General features: G+C 40.1%; 1 protein-coding gene across 1 annotated transcript; it reads left to right on the top strand.

Annotated features, from left to right (window-relative positions):
• Positions 1-11,265: 11,265 nt before the first annotated feature.
• On the top strand, positions 11,266-13,299 carry LOC147436901 (uncharacterized). Its single transcript, XM_086486488.1, has 2 exons — positions 11,266-12,353; positions 12,603-13,299. Exons 1-2 carry the CDS (start codon positions 11,266-11,268, stop codon positions 13,297-13,299), a joined length of 1,785 nt encoding a protein of 594 aa, XP_086342614.1.
• Positions 13,300-15,903: the final 2,604 nt, after the last annotated feature.

The following is a 15,903-nucleotide window of genomic DNA, read 5'->3' as shown; positions in this document are numbered from 1 at the left end:
GCAACAATCTCACGGCCTCTTCAAACTCTCCAAAGTTTTTGATGCTCGGCATGTACCCTCGTTGTCTGCTGCACAACAGTACGAGTGTGTGTGCAACACAGTGACGGTTCCCTCTCTCTCATCGCTGCATTCGATCACTGAGTGTGTGTGTGTGTGTGTGTGCGCTGCTCTTTGGCGTGCATCACGGCCCTACTACCCTCTTTTGAATGGTGCTGCTCCTGCTGCTTGCTTGGCCGTGCTCGGCTATGCTCTTCGTTGGAACTCAAGGCATTGCATCTCGTTATAGTGTGTGTGTGTGTGTTTGTGTGTGTGTGATCATCACAACCACACAATCCACTCCCGACTGTTCCCTAAATAGACGGTTTACTGCGCTCACGGAGCTTGCAATCCCTGCTATTCGTCGATTTCCCCCAAACTCGATGCCTTTGCTCACGCTGCCTTGCTTGCCTCGGCTGTGCTCATCATGCTTTTTTTTCCTGTGCTATTGTATACGAGCTCGACAGTAGCTCGATTTGCTTCTAGCTCACACACTCGATGTCTAGCATAGACTCTCTGCATCTCTTGCCTTGCTGCATTTACTGCGTTACTGGGTGCGGAATTTCAAGCTTCTTAGTGCTTTCAATTTGGCCACACAAGCGATGCTATGCTAAATTCGCTCTGTCAAGCTTTGCTTCTTATGAAAAATTTGTCAAAAATTTCTCAGATGCTTCACCGTAATAGGATATCTATACTTCTACTAGTGTGTTACCAGCGTGTTGCTGCTGGAAAGAAAAGCATGGTCATCGTGTCACACACATACATCTATATTTGTAGGTGTGTGTGAATGTGAGTTTGCACACAAGTGAAGAGGGTGGAATGTAGTACTTGTTATCACTCCAAGAATATGACAATTCTCTCTCTCTCTCTCTCTCTCTCTCTCTCTCTCCCCCCCCCCCCCCCCCAACTTGAGATCAAGATTTGTCAAGTAGATCTTTGATATCTATTTGGATCAATGAAAATTATCTTCTTCTCCCCTCCTCCCCCACTTCTCTCTCTCTCTCTCTCTCTCTCTCTCTCTCTCACACACACACACACACACACACACATATATAGTATCACACACACACACACACACACATACATAACGTGTTGATGCACCACCCTTTGACACCTGTCACCCTCTCTATCTCCCTCCATCAATATTTCTCTTCTTATGGCCGGGAAAATGGAGGCTTGTAAGGAGTTGCAACTTCTCTCTCTCTCTCTCTCTCTCTCTCTCTCTCTCTCTCTCTCTCACTCAGGGAATTGTAATTGGAAGCATGTCATACAAATCTTCTCTACAAAATGTACATGTAATACAATTCTGGTAGATGATCCTTCTTGGACAATAATAGAATATCTTTTTCAGTAAAGGTATGGTCAGTTGCATGGCCTTCATCTCTTTATGTGGAATTTTTTCCCAAATAGACAATCCTTCAGGTAATTGATGCCTCTATATGGAAGAAATTTTCAAGAGTTCTATGTCAAAAAGTAATGTCTTATGCAGCACAAATGCAAGAGCCTCTGCGAGAGAAAGTTGAAATCATTATCTGGATATCCAAATTCTCATGGTAATATAATTCTCCACACACCACCTAAGCTCATGAGTCCAAAGATACATTCTGAAATAACACTTCTCATTTCCCTCTAATTCCCCACCCTTTGCTTTATTTTGAACCTCAAAAGTATGACCTCAATAGCCAATAGTGTAACCATCTCAATCCACCACAAGAGTTTCAACCTCTTTTGGTGTTCACAACCTAAGGTCCTTGAGATGTAATAAAGACTTTATCAATGTATGTTAGGATACTTCATCTTTGGCTTTCCATAATCTTTCCCTCGCAAGGTTGTCATGTCTACAAACGCTAACACGGACAATCTATTATTTTATGCACTACTTGAAAGCCAATATTGTGAGTGCTAGTTAGATAAAGCATTTCTCATTGAAGAATCCATAACTCTCATTTTCTTTGAAATGGTATATAGTTTCTTTTGGAAGGCTACCAAGTTGCCACGGAATAAATCTCTCTCTCTCTCTCTCTCTCTCTCTCTCTCTCTCTCGCTCGTGGTGTCCCACGTGAGGGTGCAATGTTTTTTTGATAGGTGCACCTCTCCTCTTTGTGCATAGCTTGTGCTTGAGGTGGCAAGAGAGTGATTGTGGATATACTAAGCATCAAACTTTTTAGCGCCTCACGTGTCCTTCCATTTTGGGTCTATTGAAGACGTGTGTTCGCAAAAAAAAAGGACTTGTGTATTTTTAACAGTTAAAATTGTAAAAAATGTGGGCTACATTCCAAGCTTTCCTTGAAGAAAATCGATAAATTTTGCAAGTTTTGACAATTCTTCATATTTTGCAAGTTTTAGTGTAAAATATCGATAATTATTTATAATTTAATATAAATTGAAAGAATTTTATTCGTGCCCTTATTTCTTAAATCACTTCAATTAGAAAAAATAGTATAAATAGATAAAGCATTTCTTTTCGTAGAATTGACTCCTTTTTTTTTGAAAAATATGTAATTGCTTTTGGAGGGATGCCAAGTTGTTGGGGGAACTCTCTCTCTCTCTCTCTCTCTCATGCCAGTGTCCCATGCAAGGGTGTAATAGATTTTTGACAGATGTACCTCCTCTTTGTGCATGGCTTGTGAAAGAGAGTGACCGTGGATATACTGAACTTTGTAGGGCCTCCCATGCCCTTCCATTTGGGGTCTATTGCAGACCTGTGTTTACAAAAGAAAATAGGGTTTAGTGTATATTTATCTGTCTAAAATTGTAAAACCCGGGCTACATTCAAAGCTTGACTTAAAGAAAATTGATAAAACTTAGCAAGTTTTAGTGTAAATATGACAATTCTTCTAAGTAGATGAAGAATTTTATCGTAGAATTGATTCCATTTTTCTTGAAACAATATATAATTGCTTTTGGATGGCTGTCAAGTTGTTGGGGACTCTCTCTCTCTCTCTCTCTCTCTCTCTCTCTCTCTCTCTCTCTCTCTCTCCTTTCTTTCCAGTTTGGGGCTATTCAAAACCTATGTTTGCAAAAAACCAAGGTTTGTATTTTTAACCATCTAAATTTATAAAATCCTAGATTGCAAAACCAATATTTTTAACCATCCTATATAATTGCTTTTGGATGGCTGCCAAGTTGTTGGGGACTCTCTCTCTCTCTCTCTCTCTCTCTCTCTCTCTCTCTCTCTCCATTCTAGTTTGGGGCTATTCAAACCTGGGTTTGCAAAAAACCAAGGTTTGTATTTTTAACCATCTGAATTTATAAAATCCTAGATTGCAAAACCAAGGTTTATTGTATTTTTAACCAGCTAAAATTATAAAATCCTAGATATATTCCAAGCTTACCTTGAAGAAAACCAGTAGTATTCTGCAAGTTATAGTATAAATACCATCAATTCTTCAAATTTTGAGTTAAAACAGAAAAAGTTTTAGTGTGTCCTTTATTTACTTTAAGATTATTTCAATTAGAAAAAAAGATATGGAACTCTCTTTGAGCCCCTTTCCCCCCCTCCCTCTCTCTCTCTTACGCACGTGCGCGCACACACACACATACACACACACACAAACACACGTGTCCTTCTATTTTGGGGCTATTTGAGATCGGTGTTTGATACAAACTTGGATTTAGTGTATTTTTAAGAGGCTAAATTGCAAGAACCTAGCTAGATTCCAAGTTTTCCTTGAAGTAAACGGATAAAATTTTGCTAGTGTCAATAAGAATAATTTCTTAAAGATTGCCTATATGAACAACTCCTTAAATTTTTAACTTTTATGGCTAATAGCCTTCAAAAAGAAAAGCTTAACCTCCTTTGAATTGGCATTCAAAAGGAAAGGTAAAGCCTGCTTTCAAAAGCAAAAGTACTATCGATCTTTTTTATTAAATTCAAAGGTTGAAAATTGCAAATGTTCACGGCTTTCAAGCTTCACCAAAATGAGACACCTTGAGGGCTTTTTTGGCCTTGAAGTTTTTAAGCTGCATTATAAAGAGTATAGATAATGCACCTTGAGATTTTCAAGCTCAAAGAGCCCCTCCATGTGTCGCATGGAAGAGGGGTGGACATTTTGGTTGGCTTAAAAAAAAAAAATTGGCTATAAAAAAAAAGGCGTTGACTTGATGGGTTAGACTGTTCATCGTGCATGTTGCCTTTAATGGATCCGACGAGTCCGCCTGAGTCACTGTGTGTGTGTGTGTGTGAGGTCTGCTATGCAAGCCCTCCTCAATCAAGGCAAGTTTGTGTGTGTGTGAGGTCTGCCCGCCGTGCATGCACTGCCCAATCAAGGCTACGAAGATGGAGAGCCCAATCAAGGCAAGCGCGTATGCATGAGAGAGAGAGAGAGAGAGAGAGAGAGAGAGAGAGAGAGAGAGAGAGAGAGAGAAGATCTCAAGGAGCCCACCCTTCTTAGCTCTCCTTGGCTAACCTTTTCATGTACTGTAGCTTGAGATTTTCAGTCGATGGTCCCCTGCTGTGCTGCTATGTGTGAGAGTGAGATAGAGAGAGCGAAGAAGAAGAGAATTTTAACGTCTGTGCGTGAGAGAGGGAGAGGGAGAGGGGGAGAGAAAGATAACATCACGGGTGTGTGCGCGGCTCGCTGTGTGGGCGGCTCGAGGTCAGTAAGGTTTCTCTCTCTCTCTCTCTCTCTCTCTCTCTCTCTCTCTCAACCAACTCCTGATGCCTCCTCCATGAGACCAATGGTGGATTCGTATGTGCGTCGTGTGTCGTCTCTGTCCAGCTTGCAAGGTGTGGGACATGGAGAACCCCGGCTTCATGCGGATGATCAGAGTTGAAGAAAGTCATCCTCTTCACCCTTGTCGATGACGTCCCGCATGAGACAAGGCATTGGAGCTGTGCTGTAGAAGACATTTTTGAGCTGCCAATATTGTTGGCGTCTTGAGCTTTCACGTGTTGAATATGGTTGAAGGTGAAACTGCATGACAGGCTGCAATCCGCCATAGTACACCCGCCACTTTTTCATGTTTCTTGCTTTTCGCCCTGCTTTCTTGTTTTTCCTTCTCCTTGCTTTTCGTTGTAGTTGCATTGGAGCTACGCTGTAGAAGGCATCCTTGAGCCACCCTCGCTGGCGTCTTGAGCTTTTGCGTCGTGCAGATGACAATAATTCAGAGTTTGGCATTGTACATTTTTTGCTCATTTAATATAACATCTCCACTCACTATTGTATGGCTATTTAAAAGGATCCATTGAGTCTACCCTCCAACGCGAATCATTTGTGTCGTGCGTGGGACAATAAAAAGGCTTTGCGGTGGAGGCAAATCATTATATCTTTTTATTTTTTCCATAAAAGGCGAGAGAGTGAGCAAGGTGACGGGCTTGCTGGAGTGGTTAGATGCGCGCAAGGATGGGGACGGGGATAGGGGACCCTCAGAGTTTGGGATGGAGGCAAATCATTATATCTTTTTTTTGCATAGATTGCCAATGTGAGCAAGGCGACGAGCTTGCTGGAGTGGTTATGGGAGTAAATTGGTTGAGTGCAATTGACGGGCGCGGGTTAGAATTCCGACCTTTACTTTTGTAAAGGTAGGAGATCCTTGGGAGAGATTCTGGTAGAAGAATCTGAGTGCAAATTGAATAAAATAGTAGATGAGCGAGTAGGCACAATATAAGTAATTCATGGTGCTCTTTGATGACTCAATGTTTCGCCTGGATATGGTTTCTTTACCATAAGAATGAGACTTGTGAGACCTTTATAAATGGCACACACTTGTGGAGAAGTACTTCCAATGCAATGATGTAGTTCTGCTATCTGAGGGAAGCAACATAGAGAGACTTTAAGAAAGTACTCTATTCGGTAAGCCTTGAAGATTTTGGAGCCTTGGTGTACCTATGCAGGTTCCATCACTTGAGAGTGCCCTTTATTTGATGTTACTGGTTGACGACTCCAATCATTTCACCTGGATATGTTTTCTTTATCGTAAGGATGAGACCTTTGATAAATTGGTATATATGCTCATGAAGCAGTACTTTCGATGCCTCAATCCATTTTCAAAGAAGTAGAGGGGGAACTTGGGAAGTTTGTCTTGAAAGTCCAATAAAATTATATATGCTAGCTATAACACTTTTTCCAAAAGCTAGCGCTTTTATGGTCTGATGTAGGAGGATATCATAGTGAAGACACATGATGTCTTTGACAAGCATCTTCTTAATGAAGGAGCACAAAAAATATTTAGGGTGTAAAAAACGACATACAAAATTCCTTTCCTTTCATTTGCCAAGGGAAAATTTTGAAAAAATAAGTTTATTTTTTGAACTTTTTACACTATTTTTGTCTATTTCGGAGTGGAATTTCTTCTTTTTTCCTTGCCCTCAACCGGCAGTTTTGAAATTGAGAATGGCACAATATGAAGTTGAAACACATCTTTCCCAAACATTGCGGGTCATGCGAAACGAACTCATGTCCTTTGACGGTTATCTCGCACCGATGCTTTTGGGGCGAAATTTGGCCTTTTTCCCTTGCTCCTCACCTTATTGCCAAGCTTTGGCCAGGTTTTCTTGATTTTTTGGAGCAAAGTTTCAATTTTTCGCTTGCCCCCAACTGGCCCTTTTCGATTGCTAGACCGAAAGTTTATAAAAAAAGGTGGTTATCCAGGGTTTTGCGATGGAATTTCGCCTTTTCCTTGCCCTAAAATGAAACTTTGGGAAATAGTTGTTTTGAAAGTTTGGACATTAAGGTGTAAAAACCTTTTAAAACATACACAATTCCTTTCTTTACTTTGCCAAGGGGAATTTTTTAAAAGATAAGTTTATTTTTTCTATTTTTACACTATTTATCTGTATTTCGGGGTAGAAATTCTCCTTTTCCCCTTGTCCTCAATCGACATTTTTGAAATTGAGAACGACACAATATTGTGCTGAAACTCATTTTTCCTAAACACTGCAGGCCATGCGAGGTGGACCCATGTACTTTGATGACTATCTCGCACCTATGCTTTTGGGGAAGCATTTGGCCATTTCCCCTTACCCTCACCTTGCTTTTGGAGTATAGAAAACCGTTTTTCATTCATACAAAATTCCTTTCCTTTAATTTGCCAAGGGGAATTTTTTTAATAAAAGTTTACATATAATGCCTACTTGGTGTGCCAGGCACTCTAGAAAGAGATCATTAACTGTAAATGCCCTTGATTGGCATTTTTGACATTGAGAACCACACAATATTAAGCCGGGACACATTTTTTCCAAACATTGTTGCGAGGCGAACCCATGTACTTTGATGATTGTCTTGCATCCGTGCTTTTGGGGCGGAGTTTGGCCTTTTCCCTTTGCCCTCAAGTTATTGCCAAGCTTGCACTAATTTTTTCAATTTTTTGGGATGGAGTTTCACCTTTTCCCTTTGCCCCCAATTGGCGCTTTCCGATTGCTAGATCGAAAGTTTTTTAAAAAATTGGTTGTTTTCCAGGGTTTTGCACTACTTTTTCTCTATTTTGGGTGGAATTTCGCCTTCTCCCCTTTCCCTCAACCGAGAATTTTTATTAACAAGGGAAAATTTTGGAAACTAGGGTGTTTTTGCATTGTTTTCCTCGATCTTGGGGCGGAATTGGTATATAAGCTTAGGAATTCATGTGATAGTGGACATAGTTGCACCACAACTAAGTCTATTATAATAATGGTACAAAATGGTACGATGTTAAGCTGACACACATTTTCTCGAACACATTGTGTGTGTGTATGTGTGTGTGTGTGTGTGTGAGAGAGAGAGAGAGAGAGAGAGAGAGAGAGAGAGAGAGAGAGAGAGAGAAAATAAGATGCTAATTCCATATATTGGTTTTTGGCATTGACAAGGCCCAAAGCAAGAAGCCAAGTCCAAGGTTGAAGGCAAGCAAATCCGAGGCAAAGAGTGAGCAAATCCAAGGCCGCACGAGTGAATTCGAGGCGACAAAGGCAGAGGAAAATCTTGACTAAAGTTGAAGGTTTTCTCTAAAATGTATGCCATTCTCACCTTTGACTTGGGATTTCAAGGTCTAAATGAAAATTTGAAAATTACAATTTTTAGGCGTAAATATCATAATTTGTCAGGTGGGATTACACTAAACCGATCCTCTTGACATTGCATTTTCTTTGCGTTTCATGTGTGCAATCACCTTGTGGTGTTCTCAAGGTCAAAATAAAAATCTCAAGGTAAATATTAGAATTTGTTAAGTGGTACTACACTAAGGTGATCTTTTAGAGCACTCTCATAGCCAAATGTTTTTTTTCAAAACACCGATGATGAAGGGCACGATGAATTAGGGTAGCCCTCCACTATATTTGGAGATTTCTAAATCAAATTCCTCCAAGTTTCATGTGTGCTATCACCTTGGGGTGAAATTTAGAGATAAATCCCAAAATTCGTAGGTGGGATTGCACTTAAGTTAGGATGTTTTTCTCCAAAACACGGGTGCTTTGAGTTTCATGGGTGCTATCACCTTTCGTAGGTGCTATCACCTTGAGGTGAAAGTTTAGAGGTGGATCTCAAAATTCATAGGTGGGATTGCACTAAACTTGGATTTTTCCTGTGTGTCAATGAGTGGTGGTCTTTTGATGTGGTGTGTTTCCCCTTGGGACCAGAAAGAGAAGCAAAAGCCTTTAATTTGGTGATGGTTCAAATGGTCTCACCTACAGTCAATGTTGTGTGGTTGACTTTATCATAATTGAGATTATTTGTCCCTATTTTTAAAATAAGATATCTATGGACGAAAGTACACTAAATCAATCTTCGAGCACTCCAATACACAATGATTTTTCCCAAAATGTGAGTGGTGAAGATGGGTGGTGGCAAAGGGAAACCCTTGCCTATATTTGAAGTTTTTTACACCCTAAATTCCTTTGAGCTTTGGAGGTGTTCTTGCTTTCGAGTTGGAATTTAGAGGTGAATTCCAAATTTGCAAGTGAGAATGCACTAAACCTAGGTTTGAACAATGTTTAAAGGAAAATTATAGCTTTTGAGACAACTGTCTCCCTCCCCCCTCCCTCTTTCTATCATAGCCACTTTTGGCCACGAGCTATCCTCTATGTCTTTGTAGGTTTTCTCAGCTTCAAATAATGATTTCAAAAGTAAAAGTTATGTGGGATTACACTAAACATAGCTCTTTTTTGAGCACTTGGATACAAAATATCAATGCTACAATACTTGAGAGCTTTAAGATTTCTTTTGGAGTGATTTAGTCTATCACCCTACAAAAACATCTCTCTCTCTCTCTCTCTCTCTCTCTCTCTCTCTCTCTCACTTTTGACCACTAGCTACTTCTCTACACCTTTGCACCATAGCCTTCGGGGCCATTGGGACTACTACACCTATGTTCTATCACGCTGCCATGATGTCTAAATTGATTATACATATTGAACTACTAAAAGAGACCCAATGGAACCTCGTCTCAACATCTCCAAGCATCAGGCAAGTGCATGATTCACGCTCATGAGAAAAGCCGCTCTATTTCTTTTTTTTTTTCACACATGAAACATGCAATTCCTAGCCTTGTGAAACACGCGTGCGCGCACACACACACACACACACACACACACACACACACACACACACACACACACACACACACAGAAAAGAGGTCGAATACAACCTCATCTCAACATATCTTAACATTAGGCAAGTGCATGATTCACACTCATGACAAAAGAAACTCTATATTTCTAAAAAGCTACATGGCACATGCAATTCCTAAAAAAAATATATATATATATATATATATATATATATATATATATATATATATATATATATATATATATATATAGAGAGAGAGAGAGAGAGAGAGAGAGAGAGAGAGAGCAATCAAGAAAGTTTGTGCCAAAAACTAGCCCGAATATTTTCTATTTTAGAGGAAACCCAAGTAATTCCTCATACTACAGTCGTAAATGTAGAGCTCATTACCTCATTTGTGTTATTCTAAGAAATAAATATTGCATGAGACAAGTAAGGCCCCTTGACATGTCAATGAACTAGACTTTTCCTCTTAATCACGGGCAACATAGCTGTCCAAAATGGAGAAGGAAATGGGAGATCCAATCTATTGCAACGGGGCAGGAAACTCTGATAACCAATCTACCAAACTTCAAGCTTCCTCTCCTTCTTAATGTATGTAGCCATGATAAACACATTCTCTAGCCCCATAGAGAGAGATAGAAGAGTCCAAATGTAACCTCATCTCAACATTCCCTGCTATAAAAGAAGGCATTCTATATTTCAAAAAAAAAAAGACATGGTACATGCAATTCCTAGCATTGTGAGGTATAGATAGATAGAGAGATCGAGAGAGGGGGGGGGGGGGGGGGGGGGAGAGAGAGAGAGAGAGAGAGAGAGAGAGAGAGAGAGAGAGAGAGAGAGAGAGAGAGAATCTACAAGTCATTCCTATGAGTGCCTTGGATGGTTTGAATTTGTCCACTCTTGAAGCATTATCAATGGTGATGCGATCATGTAATCCGTATGCGAATGCCTTCTACAATGTTGGTAGAACGTTACGTGACAGTCCTGGTGTGTAGATCAAAATGACAATTTGTGAGAATAGAAATACTTCCAGGCAGTACTTGATACCTGTTGGCAATGAGGTTGCTGCAATTATGCCAGGTCAAGGGGATGTACAAACAATTGGCCATCGAGACACTGTGATACATTGTCAAAATGGAAGGCTGCAAAGGATTTGAAATCTACACAGGTTGTACATGCCACTATTGTATGTTCTTCTCTTTCACGGGGAGAAGATGGATGGCATATCAAGATTCCTTATGATAATGTGCATGGCCCTTTGGATGCCTTGGTTGGTCGACAATGTGTCACTCAAAGAGAGTACTATGCATATCAGCTATAGGTTCGTGCTGATACAAAGTCATGCTTGCTTTGTGGGGGTCGTTTACTTCAACAATTTATGGTTGATGAATATTGTGCCATTGAGGAATGTTGTCTTGCATGGGTCCGTACAAATCAACAGACGTTGAGGGAAGAATTGTTTGCAGACTTGGTTGACATGGTGCATTTGTCTGGGAGTGATGCTGTACTTGGACGGTCTGCAGGTCGAAGAATTGTCTTACCCTCATCTTTTATAGGCGGCCCTCGGCACATGTACCAATTGTATCAAGATGCAATGGCAATTGTGCGTGCAAAGGGAAATCCAGACCTATTTATCACATTCACATATAACCCCAAATGGCCAGAAATAAATGAGGCATTACTTCCAGGACAGGTTTCTTCTGATTGACCAGACATAACCAGCAGGGTTTTCTTCTTGAAACACTCGAGCATGATGAAGTATATCTTAAAGAAAGATATTTTTGGGAAAGTGGTGTCTTACATGTCTGTCGTGGAGTTCCAAAAGAGAGGCTTGCCACATTCTCATACATTATTGATTCTAGATCCTCGATGTAAGCCTCAATCAACATTTGACTATGGCAAGATGGTTTGTGCAGAGCTGCCAGATAAAAATCTATTTCCAGTGCTGCATGATATCATTGTTAGTTGTAACATTCATGGTCCATGCGGTGAGTTCAATAGTTCATCTCCTTGCATGGTTGATGGCCGATGTATTAGAAAATATCCACATTCATTTTGTGAGCAAACAAGCATGGATCATAATGGCTACCCCATTTATGTGCGACGAAACAATGGCTTCACCACCAAGGTTAGGGGTTCTACTATTGATAACCGATGGGTTGTGCCATATAATCCTATTTTGTTAACACTATTTAATGTGCATATCAATGTTGAGGTATGCTCGACATTTTCAGCCATCAAGTATGTCTATAAGTACATCTACAAGGGGCATGATAGGGCAACTGTAAGATTCCATACATCGGTATGTGATGTAGAAAGGGAGAACATTGATGAGATAGACATGTACATGGATGGCCGCTATGTATCTGCATCTGAGTCTTGCTGGAGAATTTTTGAATATCCTTTGCACAATGACGCACCAGTAGTTCAGAGATTGAGCGTGCATGTTTCGGTTGGTCAAATGGTGACTTTTCGAGATAATGATAGACTTAATGATGTCTTGCAAAGAGATAATGCAGAGAAGACCACTTTGATAGAGTGGTTCACATGCAACTTGGAGAATCCTGAAGCAAACGATAGTTTGTACATTGATTTTCCTCAAAAGTGGGTGTGGAATTTGGGTTCCAAGAAATGGACAAAGAGACGTCGTGGGGACACTATTGGGCGGATGTATTTTGTGAAGCCCTCTACAGGTGAACGATATTATGTCCGTTTGCTTTTGACTATTTGTAAAGGATGTAAATCATTTGAAGATCTGCGCTCCGCAAATGGTGTATTGTTTCCAACATTCAAGGCAACATGCATTGCAAGGGGTATCTTGGAAGATGATGGGGAATGGTTTGGATGCATGGAGGAAGCTTGCAGTACACATACATGCTTGCAATTGAGACATTTGTTTGTGACCATTCTATTGTTTTGTGAACCCTCCTCCCCTCATCTCTTATGGGAAAGATTTTGACGTTTTTTGTATGAGGACTATCAACACATGTTGGAGATGAGATATGAGTCGTTAGATGGTTGTACACAGGTTGCTAAAGGGTATGCATTGAGAGATTTGCATAACATTCTTGGTACTTTTGGATGAAGTTTAACTGAATTTCCTGGAATTCCAATGCCTGATGAACGCTTTGTGACACGTGATGAAAATATTGAAGATCAAAGGATTGCTTTTGAGGCAATGTTGCATGGATTGACTATTGATGGTGGGGCTATTTTTTTCCTAGATGGTCCTGCAGGGACTGGGAAAACTTATTTGTATAATTTTTTGTTGTCATGTGTGCGTGGAGAAGGAGAACTTGCATTGGCCATAGTATCTTTTGGTATTTCAGCATTGCTATTGCGAAATGGACGCACTGCACATTCTAGATTCAAGATACCCTTGGACCTTGATAGTTGTAGCACATGCAATATCCCTATTCAAGGTCAACTTGCTGAATTGCTTAGAATGTGCAAGTTGATTGTGTGGGATGAGGCTCCTATGATACATCGATATTCCTTCGAAGATTTGGACAAGTCTTTGCAAGATATCATGTGCTCAACAAATCCATTTGGTGGAAAAATGTTGCTTCTTGGGGGAGATTTTAGACAGATCTTACCAGTGGTGTTCCAGGGAGCGCGTGCTAACATTGTTGATGCTACACTTTGTCGATCGCACTTATGGAATCGTGTGAAGATTCTTAGATTGGCACATAACATGCGTGTGGGAGGTGGTGATGTTGCAAATTCTGCCTATAGAGAATGGCTTATGGATGTAGGAAATATGCTAAGGCCCTGTACACAATGAAAGGTGATGTTGTGTAATACTTTAGTGCTGACTTTGTGGCGGAAAACTCAATGCAAGATCCTTTCTTATACTCTGTGGAGGTTTTTAATAGTCTCACCTTGGGTGGTGGATTTCCAACACATTGCTTGGAGTTGAAAATGAATGCCCCAATAATTCTACTACGGAACATTGATCCAAGTCGAGGTCTATGTAATGGGACATGCTTGGTGTGCAAGGCATTTCATGCAAGAGTTCTGGAGGTAGAATTTATTACAGGTACACGGGTAGGCACTGGGGTTTTCATCCCTCGAATATGTTTGTGCATTCTGGTACAAAGTTGCCATTCGTTCTTAGACGGAGGCAGTTCCCAATTAGATTGGCTTTTTGTATGACGATAAATAAGTCACAAGGACAAAGCATTGCCATGTTGGGCCTATACCTGGTGACACTAGTCTTCACTCATGGACAACTGTATGTTGCATTGTCACGTGCACGTTCAGCCATTGGAGTAAAGATTCTCCTACGTGACGTTGATGTAAACGAAACAACTGCACTAACAACAAACATTGTGTACCATGAGATATTAAACAATGCCATATGAAGGTTCCAATCCTTCTTTTTGTATGACGATAAATAAGTCACAGGGCCAAAGAATTACCATGTTGGGTCTATACTTGGTGACACCGGTCTTCACTCATGGACAATTGTATGTTGCACTGTCACGCGCACGCTCAACTGTTGGAGTGAAAATTCTCCTACATGATGTTGATGTAATTACAAAACAATTGCATTAATAATTAACATTATGTACCATGAGATATCAATCAATGCCATATGAAGGCTTCAATCCTTCTCATCGTTGTCTTCTTCTTTGTATATGTTTCAAATCATAAAATATTTTGTGAATTAATTTTCTACCTCTCTCCATAACATGCATATACTAAACTATGTCATGTGAAGGTTTTGTTCCTTCCTCACATTGTCTATTTTGTGGTTTCCATTTGGGTATATAGATCATGGATCAAATGACTTACATCTCCGAGGTGTCCTTTCTATTAAATGTAGAAGATCATCCACATCCTGGTATGTTTTTGTCCACCATTAAGACATGATGTGGAGACTTATTGTGTTATCTTTGGGACCTTGATTTTTTTTCCCATTATTTTAAGCAGAGCGACTTTTTTGGCGTGCACCTTTGCCGCACAAAAAAATTGTTAGGACCATCGGCAAGCACTACAAGATCAGGTGTGTGTGCATGAAATCAGAAATTCACTTGGCATAAAGTAACCTTAGGAAGTTGCCATCTATCAATATCTTTACATTGTGTATTTTGGCATACTCCTCCGACGTTGAGTACGGTGTCTACTCGGTAAGGAAGGAGTGTGTGTCTTCCCAAGATGAAGATGATGCTCAATGGTTTGCTAGATATGAAGGATACCTCGTTCCCGATGATTGGGAGTACCTCCAGAGTTCTAGGTTCGTTGAGTTGATCTACCAAATCTAATTGCCTAAACAACTTGCATGTTTGGCAGTACCATACATAGCTGCAATAATTGGTATGTGTAAATTTTTGTGTTTGGTGCTTCAATTGTATTATTTAAAAAAAAGTCTCTCTTTTTTACTACTATTGTTTGTTAATCCAAGAGATAATCAACCTTGGGATGAAAAAACGGTCCTTAATTTAGGAATGGAGAAACTCCAAGCCAATTGCCAATTGCATGATGAGCGACGTTGATATTGCCTCTTAGATCATTTGTGGCATGATAATGTCCTTGATTGTGTTTGCTTCTATGAAAAACATATCAATCGCTTTGCCATGCTTGTGATCCATTTTAGGCAATGTTCTTTGAAAATCTGGATACATTTCTAAATGTCTTGGTGTTTATTATGACTTTGTAATTCTATACAATAGAGTTTTCCACTTGCGATTTGAGTTTGAGGGATCCAAGATATTAGGTTCATGTCTTAGAGATCTTTGTTTAAGCACAACAATTCTATGCATTGATCCTCAAGTTTGTGAGAGGATAGGTTGCTATGTTGAGAGAGAGAGAGAGAGAGAGAGAGAGAGAGAGAGAGAGAGAGAGAGAGATGTGCAATAAGGAAGAGAGAAAATCATGCATGTTTCTTGAGGAAAACATTAAAGTCTCTCTGTGTCTTTTCCTGAACTTGCACCTCTTATGCTTTGTGTAGATTATTTTTTTTGTATGATAAGATGTTATGTTCGTATTGTTGTGCAAGGGATTGCTTCCTTTGTGGTAGTTGAAACATAGTGATGTACTTTTTAATGATACATCTATGTAAAACATGAATAACAATGCCATCGTTGAGACCGAGTCGGATGGTATATATGCATTGTGATGTACTTTTTAATGGTACAACTATGGAAAACATGAATAACAATGTCATCGTTGAGACCGAGTCGGATGGTATTGAGTCCACTCCTCCAAGGTTTGCCAATGTTCGAGCGGCAAAGACAAGTGCTCGATGCGTGGGATCCTCTTCTATTAATCCTGTGGTAAATGATGGGAATCATGAACTCATGGCTGCATTACGGGACTTCTTTGTCCGTAGTGAGTCTAGGCAATTGGACTTTGAACGACACTTGGAAGCACTTTTGGACGTGGC

The sequence above is a fragment of the Adiantum capillus-veneris genome, chromosome 17 (genome assembly GCF_014529385.1).
Source record: "Adiantum capillus-veneris isolate H3 chromosome 17, ASM1452938v2, whole genome shotgun sequence".
Classification (NCBI taxonomy): domain Eukaryota; kingdom Viridiplantae; phylum Streptophyta; class Polypodiopsida; order Polypodiales; family Pteridaceae; genus Adiantum; species Adiantum capillus-veneris.
This window is presented reverse-complemented; position numbering and strand designations above follow the sequence as displayed.

Bases quoted from the DNA above. Each gene is read 5' to 3' on its own strand.
- LOC147436901 (XM_086486488.1), top strand. From the start codon at position 11,266: ATGATGAAGTATATCTTAAAGAAAGATATTTTTGGGAAAGTGGTGTCT. The intron at 12,354-12,602 runs GTTTGGATGCAT...TTTTGGATGAAG, and splicing joins TTGGAAGATGATGGGGAATG to TTTAACTGAATTTCCTGGAA.